The sequence below is a fragment of the Copadichromis virginalis genome, linkage group LG4 (assembly GCF_057382275.1).
Source record: "Copadichromis virginalis isolate Kocher_CV1m ecotype Utaka linkage group LG4, C_Virginalis_male_GT1.1, whole genome shotgun sequence".
In the NCBI taxonomy this organism is placed as follows: Eukaryota; Metazoa; Chordata; class Actinopteri; order Cichliformes; family Cichlidae; genus Copadichromis; species Copadichromis virginalis.
In genome coordinates this window covers 35,772,310-35,798,558 of record NC_140621.1, presented here as the reverse complement: position 1 = coordinate 35,798,558, position 26,249 = coordinate 35,772,310, and the positions used below count along the sequence as shown (strand labels likewise).

The 26,249-nt window shown below is 43.6% G+C and overlaps 3 protein-coding genes and 1 long non-coding RNA gene across 7 annotated transcripts; 3 read left to right on the top strand and 1 right to left on the bottom strand.

Annotated features, from left to right (window-relative positions):
* The first annotated feature begins 776 nt into the window (after positions 1 to 776).
* On the top strand, positions 777 to 4,606 carry LOC146712068 (uncharacterized). Of its 2 annotated transcripts, none has more exons than XR_014920241.1 (4): positions 777 to 1,549; positions 1,907 to 2,059; positions 2,432 to 2,517; positions 3,094 to 4,606. It is a non-coding gene; the product is annotated as an uncharacterized LOC146712068 (long non-coding RNA). The 2 variants fall into 2 exon arrangements; XR_014920240.1 differs by having other exon boundaries at positions 2,427 to 2,517.
* Positions 4,607 to 4,646: 40 nt separating this feature from the next.
* LOC146712067 (GTPase IMAP family member 9-like) lies at positions 4,647 to 5,550 on the top strand. Its single transcript, XM_085455202.1, has one exon. It carries the CDS (start codon positions 4,707 to 4,709, stop codon positions 5,469 to 5,471), a length of 765 nt encoding a protein of 254 aa, XP_085311328.1. The 5' UTR covers positions 4,647 to 4,706; the 3' UTR covers positions 5,472 to 5,550.
* A 3,498-nt stretch (positions 5,551 to 9,048) lies between these two features.
* Positions 9,049 to 13,315, bottom strand: mettl23 (methyltransferase 23, arginine). 3 transcript variants are annotated; one of them, XM_085455199.1, is made up of 5 exons: positions 13,192 to 13,315; positions 11,471 to 11,575; positions 10,847 to 11,084; positions 10,208 to 10,292; positions 9,049 to 9,435 (listed from the first exon to the last, which is right to left on the bottom strand). In XM_085455199.1, the coding sequence occupies exons 1-5, from the start codon at positions 13,282 to 13,284 to the stop codon at positions 9,240 to 9,242; spliced, it is 717 nt and encodes a 238-aa protein (XP_085311325.1). In that variant the 5' UTR covers positions 13,285 to 13,315; the 3' UTR covers positions 9,049 to 9,239. The 3 variants fall into 3 exon arrangements, with proteins under 3 accessions (XP_085311325.1, XP_085311327.1, XP_085311324.1); XM_085455201.1 differs by lacking the exon at positions 13,192 to 13,315 and adding an exon at positions 12,651 to 12,714; XM_085455198.1 differs by lacking the exon at positions 13,192 to 13,315 and adding an exon at positions 12,310 to 12,602.
* Positions 13,004 to 23,219, top strand: jmjd6 (jumonji domain containing 6, arginine demethylase and lysine hydroxylase). The gene is made up of 6 exons (XM_085455197.1): positions 13,004 to 13,134; positions 13,939 to 14,327; positions 15,530 to 15,816; positions 19,017 to 19,152; positions 19,310 to 19,448; positions 20,711 to 23,219. The coding sequence occupies exons 1-6, from the start codon at positions 13,006 to 13,008 to the stop codon at positions 20,840 to 20,842; spliced, it is 1,212 nt and encodes a 403-aa protein (XP_085311323.1). The 5' UTR covers positions 13,004 to 13,005; the 3' UTR covers positions 20,843 to 23,219.
* Positions 23,220 to 26,249: the final 3,030 nt, after the last annotated feature.

Sequence of the window (26,249 nt, the reverse complement as noted above, 5' to 3'; positions counted from 1 at the left end):
CAAAACTCCTCCACAGTGCTGGAAGATTCATTGGCAGTTACAAGGTACATTTGAGATTCAAGAGGTTGTTCTTCCGAAACATGAGATACGAGCACGAGAGATTTTGGGCAATCTTTTTTTGTGTCTCTGCTGAAAGATTTTGTGTTTCCTTGTCTGTGAACGTTCTTAGTCATCGTAGTCTAAGGAGCTTAGAAAGAAAAGCTTCTGGACTTTCTTAAGTTGCTTGAAGACGTTTCACCTCTCATCCGAGAAGGTTCTTCAGTTCTAAGGTCAAATGGTGGAGAGTCCCAGATTTAAGTCCAGTGGCACATGAGCCAAGGTGTGAAAAGCACATGAGCCAAGGTGTGAAACTGGGTGTGGGTCCCAATCAGCCAGAGTTTCGGGTGTGTTCATTGTGAAACCTGGCCCCACCTTATCATGTGATTTCCTGAGGACAGATGGCCCAGGATGTGAGTGGGCGTTAAGGCGTCTGGGAGGGATCTCAAAACTGGATTATAGATGGCAGAGAGTTGGTGTCGTAAGCCCCGCCTCTGTTCAAAGATGGTCGCTCACAGTGGACATAGATGCTTCTTTCACTCCTCTTTCAAACCATCTGTCCTCTCTGTCCAAAATGTGAACATTGGCATCCTCAAAAGAGAGGATCCTCTTTTGAGAATTTCTAAGCTCCTTAGACTTTGTGTTTCCTTGTTAATAAACGCTGATTGTTCATTCCTCCTGCCTTCATGTTTTATATTTCCTTCCTCGCAGCTGCTTTATGATTTATGTCAATGCTGTACACTGAAAAAAAGGGACTGGCCATCTCTTGGATTTATGTAAGCATCTTGCATGTATTTAACACAATTGCCTCATGTTTTAAAGTTAAATGTAACTATATAGTGTAAAAACTACATGATATGCAGAAAGGGTGTATTAAATTGTTCATATCATGTTCAGGTGAAGTAAGTTAATAAGATAGCAACGTTAAATCTCGTGAAACCACGCGTGATTTCATCTCGCGGGCTTTGGATCGTGGTTTAAAAAAGGCATCCATCTCAGTCAAGTCGAGCAGCCAACTCTACGTTTTTGGTATGTCTTGATTTTTTGAATTAATTTTTACCATATTTCAGCCAAATGTAGTTAAACGTCTAGAGTGTCGCCATGTAACATGCTAAAAAAGAGCCGTTAGCTTATTTGCTGTTTTATCTGTTGTCAAAGAATTGGCGCTTTTTCATTTGAATTTGTCTTTGGCACAAGAGCCGTAATATCACATTAAACCTAATTACGAGGCACTCATAACATAATTTGGTTTTCTGTGTGAATAGATTTGCCAACTGACTCTTCAGTTACATTGTGTATTTACTGCACCGTGGTGTTAGTGAGATTTTGGACATTGAACAGCTTTAGCTAATATCATCAGCGGCATTATGCTAGCTTACATCCCTACCCCTCCTGCCCTCACCTGCTGTCCTTTTGTTTTTGTTTTTGTTTTTTTTGCTGCACATTGAGAGATGACCTCTATTCTGCATTTCACCAGGAGTCAGCTGATGGATTGTGGGTTCAAGGTGTTATGGTAAGAAAGTATATTCTATTTTCGTTTCTGTAACTTAATTATAATAGGTTTTTTATAATTATTAGGTGCATGCATACTCACCCTATTAATACAACTGAGAGATCCAAAATCTGCCATAGGTTTAACTTATACCTGTATGTATTGCCAGAAAGGTGATTACTGGACTCACATTAATGCACACTTGAACTGAAATGAGGTTGTAACTTGTGGGTTGTTGGGTTGCAAATCAGAAACAAACATCTTTGGATTTTTTTAATCCCATAAGATCTGGAAACACAGTTTTTATTCAACAAAACATTACTGATTAACCAAGCACAGTGCCTGCTGTTATTTCAAAATAATTTTATGTTATTTCAGATAAAATGCAGCATTCCAGTGCATCCCAACCTTGCCTTTACAGTCAAGGTTTCTGACGGAGCTGAGTTTTTCTCTGACAGTCTGCTGAAAGTGTTTGCAAAGTGATCGGGGGAACAGTGCACAAAGCTAAAGGATGTAGCTGCCATGATGACAGTAAGAACTTTAAAATTCTTTAACTACAAAGTGTATATGTATTGCATTAGGTCAGTAAAAGATTTTTATGCTACATCCATTGAAACAGTCAACTATTACCTGTGAGTACCGATTCCACTAAAAGGATGCCATTCTTTTTTGTCATGCATTTACTGGCCCACTGAGAAAAAATTATCTTTTTTTAAAAATAAATGTTCTGGAAACTATATATCCATAAAGTTGATGTCAAACAGGAACTTTTGATATTGCTTTGTAGATGCTGGTGTTGCATGTTGACTGGTTTAAAAAGTCAAGAGTTTTTGTCTGGGATCATTTTCTTCTGTGCTACTGAAAAGTTCACAAATCTCTGTTTTCTTTGTTATAATAGTCAAGGATGACATTAATGCTCGGAGTCCCTCATCAAAGTGCTCCGCATCTGTGTGAAAGACAATTGCAACATCTTGGTGCAGGAGTTCATGGTGAGTGTTTTATGAGTAGATTGTGGATTTGCAACATTTAAAAATGCATTTAGTTATCCACTTGATCCTCATTGGACTGGTTAGGACCAGTAGTCCTCTTTAATAATTTGAAGTTCACATGAGGCCTGGTAGTGAACTCGGCCGCCGGCCCTTGAGGCCCCACCCCTGTATTAGGGGTCACATCAGTGTGAAAAAACTTTAAATTTGTCATTCTAGTGAACAAAGGAAAATCCCACCAATATTTACATTAGCTTTTGTTTGAAAAAATGACCAACTGACCAACAGCTAACCAAATTGTGGGGCTGAAAGTCTAAATTCTAACATCTTCTGAGTGACATAACCTGGATTTCTGATGGGCCGGTGTCTTTCTAACAAAAACTAATGTAAAGCATTTGAAATTATTATGTTTTTCACCCTCTCTTAGAAACTCTGTTAGACCATGAATGGCAGCATGGCAGGCCACTCTTTGGCTATAGCTATTTACTATGGTTTAAATTACTCTAACATTAGAACTGGTAGATTCAAAAGAGATGAGTTTAAAAAGGAATCTTAAAGAAATGTTTTGTGTTTAACCAGGACTTGACTGAGGCCACTGCACAGATTGAGAAAACCACAATGAACATCTGTCTCCAGAGATGCGCCAGGCAATGACTTTTCTGATGTTGTTCTTCAAGATCTGGATAACGTGACCTTTGCAGTAGCCATGCTGTTTGGACCTTTTTTATTCCTTCAACATGAGTTACCCATCACAACTCTGCTACACTTTTGAGGTGATTCAAAGGGTGGTAATGGAGTTGGATGCAACTCAGCTCTCAAGGAAAGCTCACAACTAAGACAAAACTGCTCCTGCAACGAAGCTCACTGTTATGCATGTGAGGTGATCAGCTCTAGGTGAGAGGACATTTAAATCTCACACTTGTTCTGCTGGATTTTTGAAGCTCAATTCCAGAAACGGATCGCAGGTTTCATTTGTATATACTCTGCAACTGCCATGAGGACAAGCCGTTTTTTTTGTTGTTTGTTTTTCCTTTTGCTCTGTACAAGTTCTGTTTGTCTGTTTGGCAGCATTTTTAAATTTGTCTTTGTATTTTTTCTTTCTTTTACTAGTGAAGAGATGTAGCATGAACAGTTATACAGTCTAAATATCCCATATGGGTCGTGTGAAATGGTATTTTCAGTTTCATTCAGTTGAAGTAAAGAACGTTGAATATTTCTAAGTGTGCTGTTTTGAACCAAGATGTCACAGTATGATCAGTGCTGTATTTTTTGACAGTCACTGTATCAATGTTATTTTTGCGTCTCTTGAATAAAGGTTTTGACCTGCAAGTGCTAATTTCTTTAGTTATTGGGGTAAAATGGGTAATGTTAATAGGAAGGTGTTTGCCAATTCAGTAACCTAATTTAATGTTAATGGAAACTAACATTACCTCAAATTGTTTAGTTATAATTGTTGTTTAACTGAATCTTGATGTCAGAGGCCTTAAATAGAATGTTTTGATTTGTTCTTTCCCAACATTTTTCAAAAGAAACAGTCTAATTTCTTTACTGTGATTGATTCCAGAGAACACGGAAGAACTGACATTATTTAACTGTTGATTTATATAGATTCAGTGGAGGAGTAATGTCAGTTTAATTCTTTACCTACTGCAGTGAAATTAGACATTTTGTTTTGAAAGGTTACTGGTGGATGCCAGCAACCATCTTGGAAGAGAACAATACAATCTGTTATAAGGCCTCCATTTGAAAATTGTGTATTTGATACTAGAATATAATAGCAAAATGTAATTTGAAGATAACATGTAGTATTTAAGTGACCAAGTAGTATTGGGTAAAAGTTATTGAATCGTGTTGGGATAACGTGAGAAAATTGTGAAGGATTAAAATATTCCAAGAGCTCAAATTACTTCATCAAAACATGTTTAAGTCACATTTTATCAACACAAATTGCACAGGTTTATTGAACATGAATAAATTGTGTTAATTTAACTCAATTGTTTAAGTTGCTGCCGAAGCAAAACATCTGTGTGCAACAAATGTCCACCATTGAATTAAGTAAAACATATTTTTTTCAGTGTAAGAGATGGTGACTGGGACAGTTCTCACATACTAATATTCTTCCAACAGATGACCTGAGGATCGTGCTGTTTGGGAAGACCAGGGTTGGTAAAAGTACTCTAGGAAACATCATCATGGGGAACACAGAGACTTTCACCTCAAAGGATTCGTCCAAAGATCGCACACAGAAATCCCACAGCACTGTGGAAGGTCAAAAAGTGGCTGTTGTTGATACTCCAGGTCTGTTTAAACCTGGAAAACATGAAGATGAGCTGGTGAACGAGATCAAGCGATCCATTGATCTTGCCAGTCCTGGTCCTCATGTGTTCCTGCTGGTGCTGAGGTTCGGTATGATCACCTCTGAAGAATTAGAGGTACTGGAGGTTTTTGTGCGCACCTTTGGCAGACGTGCATTGGCCTACACAACAGTGGTGTTCACCCATAGAAATGAAGATGAAGACTATGAAGCTAACATACAGGAGGCTATGATCGAGAGTAAGGATTTCAGAGAACTCATTGAGCAGTGCCAGTGGAGATATTTTGCTTTTAACATTGAAGACAAAAGTCCTGCTCAGGTCACCGAGCTGCTGAAGAAGATAACACCGATGGGAAAAGATTACTTCTACACTCCTGACATGCTCCAAGAGGCTGGAAAACCGGACGAGCAGGACGAAAAACCAAAAACAGCAGAAACAACAGGCAGGCGTGCGCTTCTGGAAAGGACTGGATTGGTGGGAATCATTTTGGGATCTGTGGGGGGATATTTACTTGGAGGTGGTGAGCTGACGTCTACATCGGGAGCTTTACTGGGAGCTTTAGGGGGTTCAGTACTGTTGATGGGAACAACAGCTTTAGCGATGAAGGCCAAAATGCTCACTGAGAAATGCTGCAAAAAGTGAGTTTTTAGTCCTACTGGGGGATTTTGATTTAGTTAAGCTCGTCAAACTGAGTTAACCACATCTAATTTTCATATTTCAGGAAGGGTTTTTAAGACAGAGTCAGTGGTTTGCAGAGTAGTTTACAGTGAAATAAGTACTAACTACCATGGGCGCTTCGGTGTTGGTGGAGGGGAGGGCAACACGATTACTGGATACTTTCATTACTGGGAAACAAACCTAAAACAGAACATCACTTTCCTTTTGGAAGCAGGTTTCCACCTGATGAAAGTACCACTCACAGGAGACAATGTCTCATAATAATGACTCATGTCAGGTGTGAATATATCACAGGAAGTGGACAGTCTGGAAACCTGACCAGAACCAGATGTTTAGCTGTGTTGGAGCATCTAAAAGAAAGTCTGTGAGGCGCTCAGCAGAGAGTGATGAGGAGGAGAACGACCGCGGTGTTTGGATCTGCTGCTGACGTCTCAGAGCTCGATTGTACGAGTTTCCAAAAGCAGCTGAATGAATGGAGGCTCTGAGCTCCACGCTGTGGGACTCCACCACCACCCTGCCAGATGGGAGCTTTTTGTACATGAACACATCATCATTGTACATTATTATATACAACTGAACATTCACCAGGTCACCAGAGTTTAGGGTTCAGGTTTTGTATGAGCCACATGTTAATAAAAAACTAGATGTTAGATTCAGATGATGTTTCTAATATTTTGGCTTTACGATGTTTCCTCTTGTGAGTCTGAAACAACTGAAACAGGATAAAAACAGGTGAAGCCCAACTCTGGATCTGCTGCAGTGACCTGCTGGATGCTAAGTGAACTTTTATCTTCATTAACCTGTGACTGCTTTCACATCCAGTGGTGATCTGTGAGATAACACACAGTCTTTAAATGTCTTTTTGTGTGTTGGACAGATCGATAATCTATCAGTTTGATCAGGTTAGATCCTGCTGGCCGTCACAGACTCTGTTCTACATTCATACAGTTTGTTCTCATTTTAAAGGATTTTTGGGTTTCAGGGTTTTCTTGTGTTTGTTCTCCTGGATAAACTCCATGTTCTCACTTTAGGAGTTTCTACAGGACTGTTTCCTGATACAAATGCAAATGTGTGCTTCAGCTTCAGTGCAGACGGTTTTCACATGTTTGTGGATGGAAACACTTCGGTGTCTTAAACCTGTATATAGATATATATGATATATATTGTTTTCGTGCCTGAACTTGTATAGAAATATATAATCCATTACCTATACTCTAATATGTAATATGCACTCTTATGGCAATGCTAATTTTACTCATACTGTGGTCGCTCGCTATAACACGGTTCACCTTTTGCGGCCTCGCTGTTTCGCTGATTTTTTGTGTGCAATTTTGCATAATTTTTTTTGTATCATTGTGTTCTGCGTCCTGATCGACTGTAGACCATTGTCCATCTCCTCCGTGCCCTCTCTCCTGTACAGTACAGAATCACTACATCGATCCTTAGCAGTGTGACTCTGAAGTGCAGTACTGACGTTTTCTCCATGCCTTGCAAGGCACCTGCGGTAGCACTCAAGAGGCAGAGAAAGATGCTAACCATCACACAAAAAGTTGGACTTCTGGACATGCTAAAGCAAGGTAGAAGTTACCGTATTTTTTGGATTATAATGCGCATTAAGCAAAACAAATCAAAACAAGTCAAACTTTACTGAACTCATTCTTCTTGCGTCCTCCACTTCTGTTTTAGCTGTTTTTTTAAAAGCCACCACAGATCCACAGATCTCAGGCTCAAAGGGAGAGACTTCCACAGTCTGGGGGCCACAGTTACAAAACCTCTGTCGCCTTTTGTTTTCAGCCTCGTGTGTTGGACAACCAGCAAGCCCTGATCACATGACCTCAGGGACCTGCTGGGAATGTATGGACGTTCACTGATATATGTTGGTGCTTGTCTATGCAGAGCCCTGAAAGTCAAGGTCAAAACCTAAATATGATGGTCCACGGTATCAAAGGCAGAGGGCCAGACACATGCTGTGTACAAAGAAAAGAATCCATGACTCTAAGGAAACCTCTGCCAAACAGGTCAGAGTCATCATCAGTGTGTATATTAAAATCCTCGACTATAACCAGTCTGGACAGCTTCAAAGTCGAGGATAAAAAGTCGCTGAACTTTAAAAACATGCTGTTCAGGCCAGGTGGACGATACACTACAGCGCTTTATTTCCAATTTTAACCAGCTGTAGTTCAAACGATGAAAAGTGTTGACAGAAACGTTTCAGGGATTTTCAGTCATTCTGCACACCAGATGGGTTAATAGTGTTAAAAATGTTAATCGCATTGACCGTGATGGCGGATTAATTTGCATTATCGCATTAATTTTGACAGCACTAACTAGAAACTGTAGACCATGAGGAGTTCTATGGGGAATTCATATTATATAATAATTATACACATGTAATCCAGTATTTGTACTCTTGTATCAGTATATGTTAGAGCATGTTCTGTAGTCCAGAGCATGAGCACATATAACACAGTCACATCTGTCCTGATGTGAACCCACAGGCTCGTGCTGAGGAGTTTGGTAAACAGTCTAAATGATGTCTGACTGTTATTGTTATTGTGTGTTGTATTAAGTACCAGCTCTGCTTTGGATTTTGTGCCTGAACTTGTTGTGCAGGAAGTCCTGACCTTGTGCCTTTGAGCAGCAAACACATGTGAACATGCAGACAGACAGTGGGACGTGTCTGCAGACGTCTCCCTGTGTTAGCAGAGGAACATGTCCGTCTCATAGATGGACCGAGATCAGAGATGTGGAGACAGGAAATGTGGTTGCTAAGTGGTTGCTATGGGCACTGATGTGGTATAAAACAGGCCGATGAAGAAATCAGGGTCTGGTTAATTCAGTGACTCCAGGTTGTTGTGTTCTCTCTGCTCAGGTCACACACCTTTCTGCTGATATGGAGGAGCAGTGGTGCTACTCTCAGTCCCTCCCAAACCCCCTCATCCCGTCTCAGACGGCCTTTCAGTCACTACTGTGTCTGTGACCAAAGGTGAACGTAGATGAACAGCAAGCTCTCTGTTCAACAGACCAGCACAGCATTGCTGCAGATTAACTTGTTTGGTTGTGAAGGGCTGCAGTCTTCCTCATTTAGCTCCAGTTTGGTGTAATAGCTAAAGTGTGACTGTGAGCTGCTGACACGGCTCTGGGTTAGCGTGCAGTCAGGTGAGTGAACATCGTCTCAGCAGTTTTCAGATTAACTGACATGTTTTCATTCTGGTTTGGACACAAAATCCAAAACAACATCATTTTATTATCATACAACATATATATCCATGTGCGGATCACATGTGGTTTGGATATAGCCGTACACAGTCAGGCACAGTGCGAGACATTAAAATGTGCTGTTGTGTGTGAACTTTAGCTCACAGCAAACACGACTGTGAGGCCTGGAATCCACATCTGTATTAGTGAGGGTGAGATTAAGCAATCCACCAGAATCATTCACACACGTGTGTGTAAACTGCAAAACCAGCTGCTGCACTAAAATGAGTGAATTTAGAGTTAAACTCATGAATAAGACAAAGAAACCACACGCAGGAATGGCTCGCTTACGAGGAAGTTTAATCATTGTGACCTCAGGTGTCAAGTTCGGTGAAACGCTGCCCTCTGCTGCTCACAGCAGGAAGCACAGCCTCCAGCTTCAGCCTGTCAGGACTGGAAAAGCAGCCCTGACAGCAGGTCTGACCAGACACCATGAGTCACTGGTTAGCCTGGGTGCTGCTGGTGTGGTTGAGGTTATGGTGAAGCTCTGTGGACGGCCTTCTGTCCAGCATCCTCTGTCTTCAGGGTGATTTTCATCATCTGGATGCTGTGGTTGCCGGGCAGATTAGACCCGGCCAGCTCAGGTGTGTCGGCATCAAACTGGTCGAGCTGAACCTCGATGCAGCTCAGGTTCCACCTGTGCAGCAGCACCTCGATCGACCAGTCGGCGCTGAAACACACGAAGAAGAAGCTGTGAACTCTGTTTGCTCCGCTGCAGCTCTTTGTCATCAGTTGAAGAAGAGATCCGGTATCGAACCCTCAGGCTACGTGTCTGACTTTGTGACACCTCCTTTGGCTCCTTCTTAACCAAAATAGGACTTTTTCAACACAAAACACTAAATAACTGCAACCGAGTGTTTATTTTCATGATTATGTACGATTAGTCCGGTGACTTTATGTTATTTTGCACATTTTAATGAAATATAATTGTATTTACAAAATGGAGTAAAAAGAATAAAAAAGAGTAAATATGGTCATTTTTGTTGGTGTAATGAAGGATGTTCCTGGAGCGCACATTATCATGAATGAGATCACATTTTGGGTGTTAGCGTGTGCTTCGTCTCTCAGAGCTCCTTACGTGACTGTTACACTACAGAAGGAAAAACTTTTCCACATTAAAGTTTAGCAGCTTCAGTTTTCTTCTTTTTGTATTGAAAAAGATGAAAATGAAAAATGTGATTGTTTACATCAGTGATTCCTGAGCTGCTGCCCCCTGGTGGGCTGTGGAAGAACAAATTATTTAAAATAAATATCTAAATACATTAAAATGATTCAAATGGTAGTTTTAAATTAAAATTATTATAATCATTTTTTAAAGAACAATTTTTAATCTCATGCCACTTTCTGATCACTGAAATCGCACAGACTGGGTCTGAGGCTCGTGTAGTGATCAGAGTGGTGAAGGTTTTCGTCCACAGACTGAAACAGAGGAGCAGTCGTACCTTCGTACTTGGTACGTCGTCCAGAACTCGGCTTTGGGGTTTTTTCTCAGCAGGAAAAAAACGGTCACAAGGACGTCTTCAAAATCTGTAACAGGCAACAACTCGTCATCCTCCATAAACAATGTTTGTACAATCGTTTTACATCCTGGTGCATCAACAGGAAATATATTTACATTTCTAAACGTCCTCAAAGAAAAACAGTCCAGTCAGATACGAGTGTGATTTTAGAGAAGCTGATACAGGAGCAGAGCACTTTATAAACAGTGGAGTAATATTAATAACTGCACTTTGTTCTTCCCTGATAACACAGACGGTCGACTCAGTCCAGGAGGTGACTGAGCTGTTTCACACCTGACTTACAAACACGCCCAGCTTCACTGAAATATCAACCGAACAATTTAAAACTACATAAAAATAATGAAGAAATACCAAACTATGATGTCTACGCTACGTCCAGATGAACAGAATCAACTTTTGGAGACCAAACTATGCAGCTGACCTTTGACCTACATGCAAGTCAACTATAACATTGTCAAAATCAAAAACACATTTTTAGAAAATTTCTATCAATCAGGTTTGAAAGCGTGACGGCGTCTGAATACTTTGTTTTGCTTTCTGACAGGAAAATGTGCTGCGAACCTTCGGGATCGTAGAAGACGTCTGAGCCCAGGATGACGTCCAGCTCGGGGAGCAGGACGAGGTCCGGGGAGATCTCACCCCAGCTGACACCCACCACCGGCACGTCGCTGAGGTCGTTGGCTTCGCAGCTGCGCCTGCAGTTCTCCAAACACGCCGGTCTGTCAGCGGCATCTGACAGGATCACCACGGCACCGCACCGCGCCGCAACCACGCCGGGCAGACTCACGCCTGCGCTGAGCTGAAACAGCGTTAACGCGACTCCTTTAGGCAGCTTTGCAGCTGGTTCGCTTTAAACCACGTGTTTCTCTGATGCTGACGAGGTCGGTTTTTCCACCCAGACGTGACCTCACTGTGGCTTACACACTACTAATAGTCTCAGGTTTATATTTGGCACCTAAAGTGATTTTACTCATATTAATTAAACCCCTTAAACTAAACTGTCTTCACTGAAATATTAATTTAAGGTTTGTCTTATCAAAATAACCTCGAACCCTCATTCGGTTCCACTGATCTATGTTTGCACATCAAATGACTCCTCAGACGGATCGTTGACAGCTCTGCGATGCTTTGGATCAGTGTAACCTATCTCCACATGTGTGAGTCTGAATGTGTGCTCCTGCTCACCTCCAGCATCTTCTTCCCTCTCAGCTCCTCTCTGTGTATCCACAGATACTGAGCCAGCACCACCGCACACGGCCACACATACATGCCGAACTGCGGGTCGAGGACCTGAGGCACCAAAAGAATTTTGGTTTTGTGGAACAAAATTAACACATGCAGACATCTCATGGGCTTTAGTCATCTGTTAACTGTTATCCTCTGATATCCGGTTGGCCAGTAATGATAATAAGTTGAGAAAATGAACTAATCAGTTGTTAAAGTGACAGAAAGCTGTAGTCCTAATTGATTCCACATCTAAGAAACTCAAGGCTTTTAGAGTTTCTGGCTTTTCAAATCACAAATGAGTCAATCCAACGTGTGCGCACAGAAACCTGACTTTATGGATTCATTTATTTACCTCCTGCCTTCCACTTACTGTGATATAACTGATGGAGGAAACCAGGAAAATCAGCAATGATGGTCCAGTTTACAAAAATAAATATATTAGGCCGAATAAAACAGAGGACTCGAAGGTATCGTATTAAAACTTATGTATTATTTATGTACCTATGGTTAATTTCAATGAAGCGTGATTCAACAGCACGCCGGTTAAATGGTTATAAATTTTACTTAAACACAAATATGCTTGTGTATTGCCTGTATGCTGTATTAAATCGAGGATTTTAAAATAGTCTCGATTTGTACAAAACTTAAATTTGACAACTTTTAAGGAGCTAACACGTCGATTTCTAAACAGCACAACAACGAATTTAATTTATAATGAAGCATTAGTTTCTCACTCTGAGTGTATTTTCTGTTGCTATACACTCGGTATAATGTTACATTTACAGGTTTGAACAGACCTCGGGTATGGAGACACAGAGGGACTCCCGTGCGTTTTTCCTCTCGTCTTCAAACGTGAACACTTTATAAGCTATGCTCGGCGTTTCGGTTCCACTGTCGGCCATCCTGTAAGCATACACGCTTTTACCTGACCTTGTTACATCTACCTGCCATCAGTCCAGTTCTTTGTTTTTAGGTATAAAACCCATATTTTTATTATCCCTGAAAACCTCATGCCACAGCTAACGCCACATTGGAAACTAGTTCCGCGCAGACCAAAACAGAAAGGAGGGCGTTAAAACAGCCAATGAAAATCACGGGCGGGAAGGTTCACTCGACTACCCAACCAATTGACACTTACCTTCCGGTAGCTTATGTAGCCAATGAACTACCAGAGGGGCGGTGGCTAATTGCGTAATCAGTTGCGAAAGCATTGTGTCACACAGCTAACAGCTAGCTGCTCCTGTTAGCTGTTTATCAAACTTTATCCGCCCGGCAGGTTTTAAGAGTTCTGTCTCATCCACCATCTCACATCGGAGGACGTGTTTATCACACACCCGGCGGGTGGCTGTGTCGTTTTATCAGAGAAACCCGGAGAAGGTGTGAGAACAGCGCAGTTAGCCGGGTGAGAGCGCAGGCTGTTGGATGTGTTTGTGCGGTATCACCGGGTTAGCTTGACAGCTAGCTGAGCAAAGATAAACACGCCGGGCGGAGGAATGAACCACAAGAGCAAGAAGAGGATCAAAGAGGCGAAACGCAGCGCCAGACCCGAACTGAAGGACTCGCTAGACTGGATAAAACACGGCTACCATGAGACCTTCGACCTGTCGCACCGTACTGTGAAGGTAACTGTTGATGCTAAGCTAACAGTGGCTAACAGGGGAGTGCAGCTTGTCACGTACACAATGTGGGAGACGTCGCCGCTGCTCGCGCCGCCGGCACGTGAGATGTTTGATATGAGCTCCTGTTAATGTCCGTCTGTCTTCATCACACATATAACACCCGAGAGCCAACACGAATGTGGAGGAACAGGCGAAGTAAAAGTACTGATAGCCGGGGGTAGTATCAATAACACATACTTAAGGTTCTGGAAGTACAGCAGGTGTATCACAGAAGCAGACGGTTATATTCTCTTAATAAACTTTGTTAACATTTTATAAAAGTACTTGCGAAGAAAAATCGATCAAAGTTTCGACCAAACTTTATTCATAAAGCACTTTTACAAACTGTAATTCAGACATTTAGTGGCCACTGCAACCGAAAACGATGAAACACAAAACACAGTAAAAGACAATACACTGACAATGACCTAAAATAACCGTGTTATAATAACGACACCGTAATATAATGTAAAAAGATTAATACATCAAAGATAAATAGTAAAATATTCATGATACAAAATAGAATGAAGTATATTGGGCACAAATACTCTTTATTTGTTCATCCACAGGAAGTGTTTTCCCTCCATTAAATGTTAAAATTTTAACGATGTGCAGGATTTAAACATGGGAAGGTTTCACAGTTTGATCTCATGAAAAGCAGGAAAACACCAAACTGAGCTGCAGCTGTGTGACGTTCGGGAGTGGCATTACAGCTGTTATAAAAGACATATAATGGTAATATGTAACGCACTCTGTGCTGTGTTTCAGGACAGTGTGGAGCGCGTGGACACCCTCCATCTGACCACAGAGGAGTTCATCGAGCGCTTCGAGCGCCCCTACAAGCCCGTCGTCCTCCTTAACTGTCAGGAGACCTGGCCCGCACGGGAAAAATGGACGCTGGAGCGCTTAAAACGCAAATACCGCAACCAGAAGTTCAAGTGTGGTGAGGATAATGACGGTTACTCAGTGAAGATGAAGATGAAGTACTACGTGGAGTACCTGGAGTCCACCCGTGACGACAGCCCGCTCTACATCTTTGACAGCAGCTACGGTGAACACGCCAAGCGGCAGAAGCTGCTGGAGGACTACGATGTTCCCGTCTTCTTCAGGGACGACCTCTTCCAGTTTGCAGGAGAGAAGCGCAGGCCGCCCTACAGGTGAGTGGTCTTATCTGTGTGTGAATGTGTGGATGACAGGTTGTGTAAAGCGCTTTGGGGTCCTTAGGGACTAGAAAAGCGCTATACAAATACAGGCCATTTACCATTTACCATATCTGCTCCGTCTCTATCCAATCAGGAGCACTCGCTCTTCATTTGATCAGCTGATTGGTCAGATCTCTATTGGCTGTAATTTGACCTCTTGATGGATTATTTGATATTTTTGATTTGTTCGGTTTCATTTGGCTTTTGAGCCCTCAGATTTCACCAATATGTCGTCCCAGTACCCACATTAACCCTCTTGATTGCTGGAGGCAGATTAAACTCTAAAATAATCAGCGTCTTTAACTTCTATAATTGGCCGTGAAGCACCTGCAGCCGAAACCACAGCTGTTCTTTTATTACCTTCTACAGCAGAGCGCAAACTGGGCCTCTCCAGCCTATTTCCTCTTTCACTTATATTTCATGTGAAGGCTTCTCGGCTCAGCAGGACACCTTCAGTTCAGTTTGTTTGCTTTTACAAAGGTTAGGATTTTTTAATGAAATATTTTTCAGTTTGAATGAAGCAAAGCAGGAAGAACTGATGTGTGAAAGATGAAAGAGGAGGGCTTTGTAGTACATCCTGAGGAGGACGGCATCATCCACAGTCACTTTCTGAAGCCGGGATAACTTCAGCCCTTTCCCTGACCTCATGACGTTTTCCACTGAGGCAAAGTGATTAGAAAAAGACAGAGGAGGTAGCTTCTTGCATCCAGCACGAGTCCAGGTCCGAGGGGCTCAAACCTGCATTCTGTCTCAGGTCCAGCAGGAACGACTCCTGTGGTTATAGTCTGAGAAAATGTGTCTGACCTCTGCAATGACTTTCCTGATGGGTTTATGGTTTCAGGTCTTATTAAATAAAGCTTGAGTTGAGATTGGAAATTGGAACAGGAAGCGGGGGAAAGTTTAAGGCAGGGGTGAGCGAACTCCAGGCCTCAAGGGCCGGTTTTAGATGTGTCCTTGATCCAACACAGCTGATTCAATGACCTGGTAATGAACTAATCATTTGATTCCGGTGTGTTGAACCAGGCTTTAAAACCTGCAGGACACCGGCCCCAGAGGCCTGGAGTTTAAGGTGTGCTGTAGCAGTCATGAGCTACTGCCAATCTTTAGTTTCTCTGAGCTTGTGACGTCTGATTTCATTCGCTTAATTTCCCCCACAGATGGTTTGTGATGGGCCCGGCCCGGTCCGGCACCGGCATCCACATTGACCCGCTGGGCACCAGCGCCTGGAACGCTCTGGTTCAGGGACACAAGCGATGGTGTCTGTTCCCCACCAACACGCCACGGGAGCTGATCAAAGTGACGAGAGAGGACGGCGGCAACCAGCAGGATGAGGCGGTCACCTGGTTCAGCGTGGTTTATCCCCGCACGCAGCAGCCCACCTGGCCCGCAGAGTTCAGACCGCTGGAGATCCTGCAGAGACCCGGGGAGACGGTGTTCGTGCCCGGTCAGTGAGGATGTGCTGTGATGGCTTCTGTCCGTAGGGATGCTCTTGATTCATTTTTAATTCAGTTTATCCGTCCGTCCATTCTCTTTGGCTTGTCCTTGTCAGGGTCACGGAGGGGGGCTGGAGCCTATCACATCTAACATGGGGTGAAAGGCGGGTACATCCTGGACAGGTCGCCAGTCTGTCGCAGGGCTAATTCAGATTATCAACAAAAACAAAACGCAGAAAATATACAGAAAGATCAGTCAATCCTACAAAGTGGTGTCGGTGTGTTTACATGCTGCTGTTATGCTGTTTAAACCCTCTAACTCCCAACCTGTTAGCCGCCCCTCCCTGAGCCTGGTTCTGCCGGAGGTTTCTTCCTGTTAAAGGGAGTTTTTCCTTCCCACTGTCGCCAAAGTGCTGCTCATAGGGGGTCACATGACTGTTGGGTTTACTCTGAATTATTATAGATACAGTGGGATGCAGAAGTTTGGGCAGCCTTGTTCATAGTCATTATTTTCCTGTATAAATCGTTGGTTGTTACAATAAAACATGTCAGTTAAATATATCATAGAGGAGACACACACAGTGATATTTGAGAAGTGAAATGAAGTTTATTGGATTTACAGAAAGTGTGCAAGAATTGTTTAAACAAAATCAGGCAGCTGCATAAATTTGGGCTCCACAAAAAAAATAAATGAAATCAATATTTAGCAGATCTGCCTTTTGCAGAAATTCCAGCCTCTAAATGCTTCCTGTCGGTTCCACTGAGAGTCTGGATTGTGGTTGAAGGTATTTTGGACGATTCCTCTTTACACAACATCTCTCGTTCATTCAGGTTTGATGGCTTCCGAGCATGAACAGCTCTCTTTGACTCACACCACAGATCTTCAATAATATTCAGGTCTGGGCTGAGATGAACGTTCCAGAACGTTGTACTTGTTCCTCTGCATGAAAGCTTCAGTGGATTTTGAGCAGTGTTTCGGGTCGTTGTCTTGTTGAAAGGTCCAGCCCTGGCGCAGCTTCAGCTTTGTCACTGATTCCTGGACATTGGTCTCCAGAATCTGCTGATACTGAGTGAAATCCATGTGTCCCTGCACTGGCCACACAGCCCCACAGCATGATGGAGCCACCACCATATTTTACTGGAGGCAGCAGGTGTTGTTCTTGGACTGCTGTGTTCTGTTTCCTCCGTGCATAACGCCGCTTGTTATGCCCAAATAACTCAGTTGTAGTTTCATCAGTCCACAGCAGCTTATTCCAGAATGAAGCTGGTTTGTCCAAATGTGCTTCAGCAAACCTCAAGCAGCTCTGTTTGTGCTGTGGGCGGAGCAAAGGCTTCCTCTGCATCACTCTCACATGCAGCATCTCCTTGTGTAAAGTGCACCGAATGTTAGAACGATGCACAGCGACTCCATCTGCTTCAACATGATGTTGCAGGTCTTTGGTGCAGGTCTGTGGGTCGACTCTGACTCTTCTCACCGTCACTTCTGTCTATCTGAGATGTTTCTTGGTCTGTCACTTCGAGCCTTAACTTGAGCTAAGCCTGTGGTCTTCCATTGTCTCGATATGTTCCTAACTGTAGAGACAGACGGCTTGAATCTCTGAGGCAGCTTTCTGTGTCCTTCCCACCACGATGCTGAACAATCTTTGTCTTCAGGTCATTTGACAGTTGTTCTGAGACCCCCATGTTGCTAGTCTTCAGAGGAAATTAAAAGAGGGAAACTTACAATTGACCCCCTTAAATACTGTTTCTCATTATTGGATTCACCTGTGCATGTAGGTCAGGGGTCACTGAGCTTACCGAGCCAATTTGAGTTCCAATAATCAGTCCTAAAGGTTTGGAATCAATAAAATGACAACAGTGCCCAAACTTATGCACCTGCCTGATTTTGTTTAAACAATTCTTGCACACTTTCTGTAAATCCAATAAGCTTCATTTCACTTCTCAAATATCACTGTGTGTGTCTATGATATATTTAACTGACATGTTTTTATTGTACCAACGATTTATACAGGAAAATAATGACTATGAACAAGGCTGCCCAAACTTTTGCATCCCGCTGTACGATATAAAGCACCTTGAGGTGACTGTTCTTGTGATTTGATGCTTTACAAGTAAAACTGACTCGAACACGTTCAGAGCATCTGATTGGTTTTTGTTTAGCACTTCTGACGTCTCGTCAGGGTTTTGCTTCCTCCATTAAAAAGAATTCGCTTCCATACTGGCTTCATTATTCAATCCATCTTTTAATCTGTATGCATGTGAGTCATGTTTATTCTTATTACAGTTAAATGACCTGTATATGAGTATGTGGGGGTCTTTGTTTTAATTCAGTGTTTTTGTACTGTAGCACCAAATCATAAGAACAGTCAGGTGCTTTACAGGCACAGGTGAAGGACGACAGTAATTCAGAGAAACCCTCACTTTGGTGACCGTGGGAAAGAAAAACTTGTACATGGAACAGTCGCTCAAACAGACACAGCAGATCAAGGTGAATAAAATGTCGTTCATCCACAGCTGTTGTATTTTGCACAGGCACTGGTCGGGCAGCTAAGCTTCGTGTTTTGAGCACTGTCAGCCTTTCAGTTCCATCCAGGAACTCGCATGTGCTGATGACAGTGATGTCACTGACGGTCAGTGACTCTAGGCTGGTGTTCAGTGTTTACAGTGGATGAGTGGGAATGCTCGCTGACCCAGCCGTGACCCGACAGCGGCGCCGACCTTTCAGAACGCACTGACCTACATTCACGTAATGCCGACAGAGCTGATGGTGATGAGCACGGATTAAACCCTCAGCTGCTCCTTGGGCACCGCTCCAGGTTTTAGTCCTACCTAACAGACAGCACAGAGACAGGAGGGAGGTGCTGTCTGTTAGCGCCCACATCGCCCTGAAAGGTCCCCACTGACCGTTGTGTCACCTCACCAAAGTGCCAAACACACTGAATTTAATGAGACGGAGATGAGCAGAAAGGTGGAAGCTCAGCTCGAGTGTAGTGTGTTTGCCTCGCCTGCTCTACCTGATGAGCCGAACCGACACCCAGTGCATTTAACGGCTATGTCGGTAATGTCGTCGATTCTGGTTTGTAAGACAGTCGGACTTCTGTGGAAACAGGTCGATGTCCCAGTGGGGCAGCTGATATCGAGCAGAGCCACGTTCGGGTTGTTCAGATCTTTTTGCTTTTTGGTGTTGAACCATTTTTTCGTCTTTCTGTAGGCGGATGGTGGCACGTGGTCCTCAACCTGGACACGACAATCGCCGTCACTCAGAACTTTGCCAGCTCAGTTAACTTCCCCATCGTGTGGCACAAAACGGTTCGAGGACGTCCCAAACTCTCCAGGAAGTGGTACCGGTAAGGACGGGTCAGGAGGAGGACGACATCTTTAGATGTGAATTATCTCTTTGTGGTCCCAGTCTGAGTTTTAGGGTGGACTAGAATGTGAACTGTAGCTGGTAGAGTGAGGACTTCTCGCAGGCTGCGCTAACGGTGGCTGCTTTTGTTGTTTCAGGATCCTGAAGCAGGAGCGGCCCGACCTGGCGGTGCTGGCAGACAAAGTGGACCTGCAGGAGTCCACGGGCATCGCATCGGACAGCTCCAGTGACTCGTCATCGTCCTCGTCCTCCAGCTCGTCAGACTCAGACTCTGACGTATGTGCTGACACACATACACACACACTTCCTGTGATGGAGGCAGTGGAGGTGTATATGAAGGTGTACAGAGATGTCTGTGCAGTGCTGTGCAGAAGTCTTGGACCTCAGTTCTTTACATATTTTGTTAGGAAAATGTGCACCAAGTTACTGAAACATGTAAATGCAGTAAACACAATACAGAGTGTATAGTTCTGATGAGCTTTGAATATTTGACCGTCAGCTCGGTCTGAACTCTCATCTCTGTAAGGATCTTCGGGAATAGTTCTCCAGATTATTCCAAGCTCTTCTTCGGATGTTTCTGCCTTTTTGTCTATGAAACTGGTTCTGTCTGTTATGTGTAGACTCGGCTCTGGTTCATTCTCGAGTTCGGAGGCTTTACAAACAAACAATCGTCTGAAAATGCTCAGGTACAACGACTGGACTGAAAATGAGTGAAAAAGCGGCCAAAGACCTTCAGAGAGCAGGAGAAGAGTCTGAGGCTTTTGCACAGAATTATAGACAAACCTGTAGAGACTCCAGGCTGGGCTGCGTGTGGCCTCATCGTTTCTCACAGCTGCATCACCAGCTGGGCAGACGAGTGCTCCTTAGTTTATAATCTCATAAATTATAAAAACAATTATGAAGCTACATTTATGCTAACACGTGTTCTCCTGTTTATTGTATGTAATACTCACCACCACCAGCAGGGGGAGTGGTGGTCTTGGAAGCTGTTTAGAAGAAGGTAATGATTACTGTATGTGGAGCTGTAAGAGACAAAGCGTCCAACAGTACTTTTGCTCCAGATGTTGTTCTGAAACACCTGTGAAACGATATCACTCCTCATCTTCCACGTTTATGTGAAGCGTTTAAGTTTTAGACCAAGGAGGAAAATCCAAATCACTGAGGGCGGTCGTCCTGCAGAGTGTTTTTAAATATTCGCAGCAGCAGACGTAGGTGAATGCCGAAATGAGATCCGGCACCTGGCTGCAGGATATAAAGTGTGATCGCTCAGGTACAGCCCTGGCTTATATTGATCCCAGCTGTCACATCACACCTGAGCTGGCAGCAGGGTTCTTACTGATGCAGTGACGAGGTGCGTCTGTGGGAGTGCACGCACGCCTTAAAGTTGTCCCTGACAAATACTCCATTTTTATAAAAGGTGAACGTCAGACTAACAGGAAACACACAAACTTCCTCTGGAAAACGTTAAAAACTCGTACTTGTAGTTTGTCGCCACTGTGGAACCCGTCTGAGCATGTGCACTCTGTCTCCTCCCACAGGCGGGGTCGGGCTCTGAGGGCGACGCCATGTCTCACCGAAGGAAGAAGAGACGCACCTGTGGCACGGCGGCCAACGGAGACACGAGCAGCCAGGATGACTGCGTCAGCAAGGAGAGGAGCTCGTCACGATGACCTCCGCCCGGCGGCGGTGACTCTACGGCTCCAGCTGCTTCTCGTCTCGCTGAAGGTGTGAAACCCTGAGGAGGAGGAGACCTGCCACCACTGTGCTTTTCTCTGTAGCTTCTGTAAGGATGAGGCTGTGAAGAGGCGTTTATGGAGCTGGACGGCTTTTGAGGGGCGTGTTTAACTGTAAACGAACTGCCGGCGGGCGTCACACTTTGAGCAGGATTTCACCGGCACTTCAGCTTTTCCACCATTTCTCCAACTTCAATGTCAGTTTTCTGCTTTTCAAACTCTGATAGCGTCTCCGGTTTCTCGCCGTTGACTCGCTGGTCGTCTACGTGAATCTGAGCTCTTTGGTGCTTTGGGCGGTGTACATGGGAACGCCTCCGGAGCCGCTGTCTTAAAGGGACTGTAATTGTCCCCCTGACGTTTTCACAAAGGTTCCAGTGGAATATTTTTATAACAGAACATTTGCAGTTTGAGTTTGTAGCAGAGAAAGTTTCTAAAAATCCCGATTGATCCGAACGCAGCGTGACACAAACCGATCTCGATGTCCTTTTATGAAACATGTAGTAATCAGCTGCCTCTCCAGTGAGCTCTTATCTCATGGACAGACTCCCACTCTCCACCTGCTGCAGGTGTGCGCAGGTGTGCGCAGGTGACCCACCCCCCACCCAACTTCCCCTCAGAGGAGCCTGAGGGAAGAACAGGCACCTGCGGTCCATGATGGAGGAGGTGGAGTGCAGCTGTGGGGCGAGATCGTCTCTGGAGAAGCAGCTGAAAGAAGTCGAAAACGACCACAACAGCAAGACAGGAAGTGACAGGCCTAGCTAGTTGGTAAGGACTCGGCTTTCAAAATAAGAGCGCATCACGGTTAGCTGGTGGTCCTTTGGTGTTGGCTTTCGTGCGCTGATGCGGTCGATGAGTTTCTGATGTGATGCCTTTTAAACAGTTTCCTGATTGAAGGACGTGAGCGGCGCTTTTAAACACGTCTTAGATAAACGTATTTTGTTCTGACAGTGTTGAACCTCGTCCGTTAGCGTGGGCTCAGATCACACCGTTAATGAATGTTTTAGATAAACGTCCACAGGCTGGGATGTTCCTCACACCCTCTCGTTTCTGCCTACGTGCACGAGCTGAAACTGGGTCAGCGTTCTGTCTCAGCTGTTTCCTGTTATCTGGAGAGACGAGGGTGGCGGCGTCCACGTCTCAGGTCGGCGCTTCGTTTCTGTTCGTTTGTTTGCAAACTGTCTTAAGAACCAGATGTGACCCGAGGCCCGGTCCTCTCCTCTCCACCTGACGCTGAAGTCATGGAGGTGTCAACTTAGCGCCTTAACGTGCCAGACGGAGACTTCCTGCCTGCTGTCTGACACTTCCTGTTCGAACCAAACAGACTAATGACATTAGAGCAGGACCTCTGCAGCTCTCAGCTGATGTTTCTACTTTGTGCCAAAATCAAGAGACGAACAGCCGAGAGGTCGTGGACGGCGGTGGCGTGTGGGAGGAGCCTGTTAGTTTGTTGTTGAGTATCAGCTGAGGCTTCATTTGAATTATTCATAAACTTTCTGACCACAGCAACTAAAATCGTATCGTAACAGTGAAAACGGGCTCGCGTGCGGCTGTTTAAAGGGACGTTTCGCCCCAGTGATGCAACGTGTCCTCCAGCCTGTCCTGAGTTTGTCGCCTCAGAGCAAAGTGAGAGAGTTTTTATTTATGTATATATTTTTTTAGAGGTTTGTCTTCTTCACCATGACAGCAGTGACGCTCCAAGTACCAAAAATCCATTAAAAAAACCTTTAGAAATCTCGACCCGGTCACTGTTCGGTTTAATGAGTAATCTGTAATCATGCAGTCTGATATTTGTCTGCAAGTCTGGAGCTGCTGAGGTTTTTAAACGTTCAGGAGAAGCAAAGATGTCTGCCACCCCAGCACAGCAGGTGACTGCAGGCTGGAGGGAACTTTTATTCTGAGTCTTTGTCGGGCGACCTGTCACTACACTGGACACGAAATATAAACATCACCAAACAGAAATGAAACTAAAGATGTTTTAATTCCTCATCAAATGTTTTTTCTAAACAATCAGAGAAACGTCTCATTAAAGCCCAGATCTGTTTAATCTCCTGTCATCAAACACAATAAACCAGAGTCAGATCGCCGGCTGCACCTGTGCGTTCGCTTCCTGCCGACCTGTCGCGTTAAAGTGCCTGACAGTGCTGTGACTGACTGTAGGGGGCGCTGTTTTACCTGTTCTCAAAGGCACGCTGCTGCTCTGTGACGCCGTCACACGGTGCCTTTAAGTGAAGGTGTGCGTTCTGTGTCGATGACGAGAAGCTCAGATGTGTGATTGAGTTCATTGTTGCTCAATAAAAGTTTTCTATGATTGAAACATCGTCTCATTTTTTCTGTTCCTGTAAAAACTGATTTCAGCTGAAAAATCACTGAAATAAAGTTCATTTACTTTTCTAAGGAGCTCCTTAGACTACGATGACCTGCATGACTGAAAACCTTCACATTCATTTACTTTTCACGCTGCGCTCCACGCTCTGTGACCGGCTACAGAACCGTGTCAGGATCGCAACAGGACTTCAGCCAGCATTACCACAAACACTTCCACAGGGTTGCGTCCTCAGCCCCACCCTCTACACCCTGTGCATCATACTGAAGTTTGCAGATGACACTGCAGTGATCGGTCGCATCACTGGTGGGGACGAGGCGGCTTATAGGAGAGAGGTGGCCGGTCTGTCATGGTGTGAGGACAACCTCACCCTCAACACTGATAAAACAAAGGAGATGATAGTGGACATGAGGAAGAAGAGGTATGATATTGGTATGATCCGAGCTCAGACACTAAGCGACTGAGCGAGGGGGCGGGGCAGCTGCTGCCTGTGAGTGCGCTGTTGGGAAAACGGAGCCAGCCATACTAAGGAGAGCTTAAGTTTGAGCAGGTAACAAAGCAAATCATTCGTACCGTACAAATAATGTAAATGTGACGGTGAATCACGAAAGATTGATATCAAACTGATCACTTGACCAATATTACGTTACTCGCTCTTCAAGTGAATCAACAAATGGCGAAATGAAAAGCCGAACAAATGCTGTTTTTTTTAGAGAGTCTTAGCTTACGTGTGTTTATTTCATATTCTCAGTTCTTACCCTCCCCGACTAAATCGGTTTCAGTTATGTACTGAAATATAAGAATGGACATTCGAGGGTTCTTTCAAAGAAAAAACTCAGGTAAATGTTATTTTATATATTATGCTTTGTATGTTGTTCAGTATATTTCTATGCAAAACAAGAAGAATTTCAGTACACAGCAGGATATTCACATTTGTAACCAGATATTTACTCTTTATGGAGAAAACATTTTTACTGTACAACATCAATTTAGAGTAAACTTTTATTTTAGATAAATATTGAAATATCTTTCGAATTAGTTAAATGTCACAATAAAGAGAGACAGAGCTTCTATTTATTATCACTTTCATCAAATTTAGGAGTACATATACACTAAGTTTATTGTTAATTAATAAGAAACTCCAGACGATTCCATTCTGAGCTGAAGAAGCTTCTGATTGGTTAGTAGAGTCCATGTGAGTAAACTGGTGGCACAACTGTGGATGCATATAAGGCAAAACACAGAGCCTGTTTCTGTGACATGGGAACATCAGGAGATGTCAACAAAACACCAGGAACAGAACTGTGGAGCTCCATAAGTGTGGCTCAGTTTTAATACAATTTGGTGCCATTTACAATTAAGAGATACAGATAGTTTCTCTCTTTACTCTTAAAGTTAACAAATATGTTTTTATATTAATCTAAAAAATAAACATTTAGTCTGATTTGATGTTACAATTAAAAAAGTGTTTTTATCTGAAGAGTTTGTAAATATCTGTATAACTGTATATTTGATGATTGTCAGCACAAAGAGGGAGAGAGATGAACAAGAGCAGGTGAGACACACATGTTAGTCAAATGGTTGTTTACCAGAAGTATCACCGTATCACAGGTCCTCATGTATCTCGTACCCAGTGTTTATTTTTAGGTTTGTTATTTTTCAAACTCTATATTTATTAAGTTCTGCAGCTTGTTTGCACAACAAGGATAAATAATTATATAAACTTTTCTCAATCTAAATATTGGACTTTGGTAGAATTAAAAAATAAGTGTAGTGCAGGTCTATGATGATTTTTAGTGCTAGTATCATCTAGTTCTGATTCTGGTTCTGTCTTGGTTAAGTCCTCAGTAGTCCTGATTTTGAACTGTTGTAGTCCTGTTTTATTTCCGGATCAGTTCTGGGTCTGGTTGAATTGGGGTTTAGTCCTCGTGTCTTGATACAGCCCCGACTTTGTTCTTTCTTGCTGCTTAATTAAAAAACTAGTTTAAGGTGTCCTGCACATGTGATATATATTTTTCCCTACATGAAGTCATTCTTTTTTGAACAAAACTCAAAACAGAGCCAATTAATCCTTCAGTCATTTCAACCCCCCCCCCCAAAAAAAAATAATTTAAAAATCCCACATGCATACTACCCTTTAGGGCTAAGCCCCGGGTGTTTCAAATGTCTGGCTCCGCCTCTGGTTTAGGAGTGTGAAAGCTACTCCTCCTTCCCCACAGCCATCAGACTCTTGAACCTACCTCAACTGCAATTTGCACTCTAAGCTCCTTTGTACATGCCTTTACATTGACAACGGCATACCTCACTTGTCTTCATTTACATGTCTTTTACTATTTTTATCCTTATTTTATCCTAATAACTTGTCTTATTTTTATCCTCAGTTTGTTCCTTCAACCCTACCAAACTTGTGTGTGTGGACAGCAAAGGAAGAATTTCATCGCACAGAGAAATTTCTTCTGTACATGTCACACAGTGGAAATTTGTATTTATCTTGTATATTGTTTTTGTTCTGATTTTGGTGTTTGTTTGTGGGTGTCGTTTTGTTTGCATGGTTTTTAGTGTTTTATGTGACATGGTTTTTGTCCACTGTGGACTGGCTGCACATGGGACAAATTAGCTGATAGGGACCACCTGCTGAGGCAGGGGTGTGTCCAGAGGTGGCCTATCAGCTGTGTAAAGACCTTTTAAAAACAGGCTAGCTGGGCACTGAAGAGAGAGGCCCCAGACTGGAAGGTTAATGCGAGATGGCCAGTGTGATGCGGCGACCAAGTCCTGACCTCATGGAACGGCAACAGTAAGAGACGACGCGTGTGATTGGCAGCAGGGCAGAGGTTCTGGCCCCTATTTGTTATGTTACAGGACACCGACGCAAGGGGAGCTGTGGCGGTGGTCGCATGATGGATTCGGGTGCAGAACGCAAGCCGGGCTGGGAAGTGATGGGCCAGCGGAAGGACAAGAAGATGGGAGGCTCTTTCTTGTCTGCCGAAGACGAGGCTGGCGTGGACTCTGCTCTAAAGAAGG

Excerpts from the sequence above, each read along its gene's own strand:
- jmjd6 (XM_085455197.1), top strand. The coding sequence starts at position 13,006 with ATGAACCACAAGAGCAAGAAGAGGATCAAAGAGGCGAAACGCAGCGCC. Across the intron at positions 15,817-19,016 it reads GGAGACGGTGTTCGTGCCCG|GCGGATGGTGGCACGTGGTC; the intron begins GTCAGTGAGGAT and ends GTCTTTCTGTAG. Across the intron at positions 19,153-19,309 it reads CTCTCCAGGAAGTGGTACCG|GATCCTGAAGCAGGAGCGGC; the intron begins GTAAGGACGGGT and ends TTGTTGTTTCAG.
- mettl23 (XM_085455198.1), bottom strand. The coding sequence starts at position 12,414 with ATGGCCGACAGTGGAACCGAAACGCCGAGCATAGCTTATAAAGTGTTC. Across the intron at positions 10,293-10,846 it reads CGTCTTCTACGATCCCGAAG|ATTTTGAAGACGTCCTTGTG; the intron begins GTTCGCAGCACA and ends TGCCTGTTACAG. Across the intron at positions 9,436-10,207 it reads ACGACGTACCAAGTACGAAG|CGCCGACTGGTCGATCGAGG; the intron begins GTACGACTGCTC and ends CGTGTGTTTCAG.
- LOC146712067 (XM_085455202.1), top strand. The coding sequence starts at position 4,707 with ATGGGGAACACAGAGACTTTCACCTCAAAGGATTCGTCCAAAGATCGC.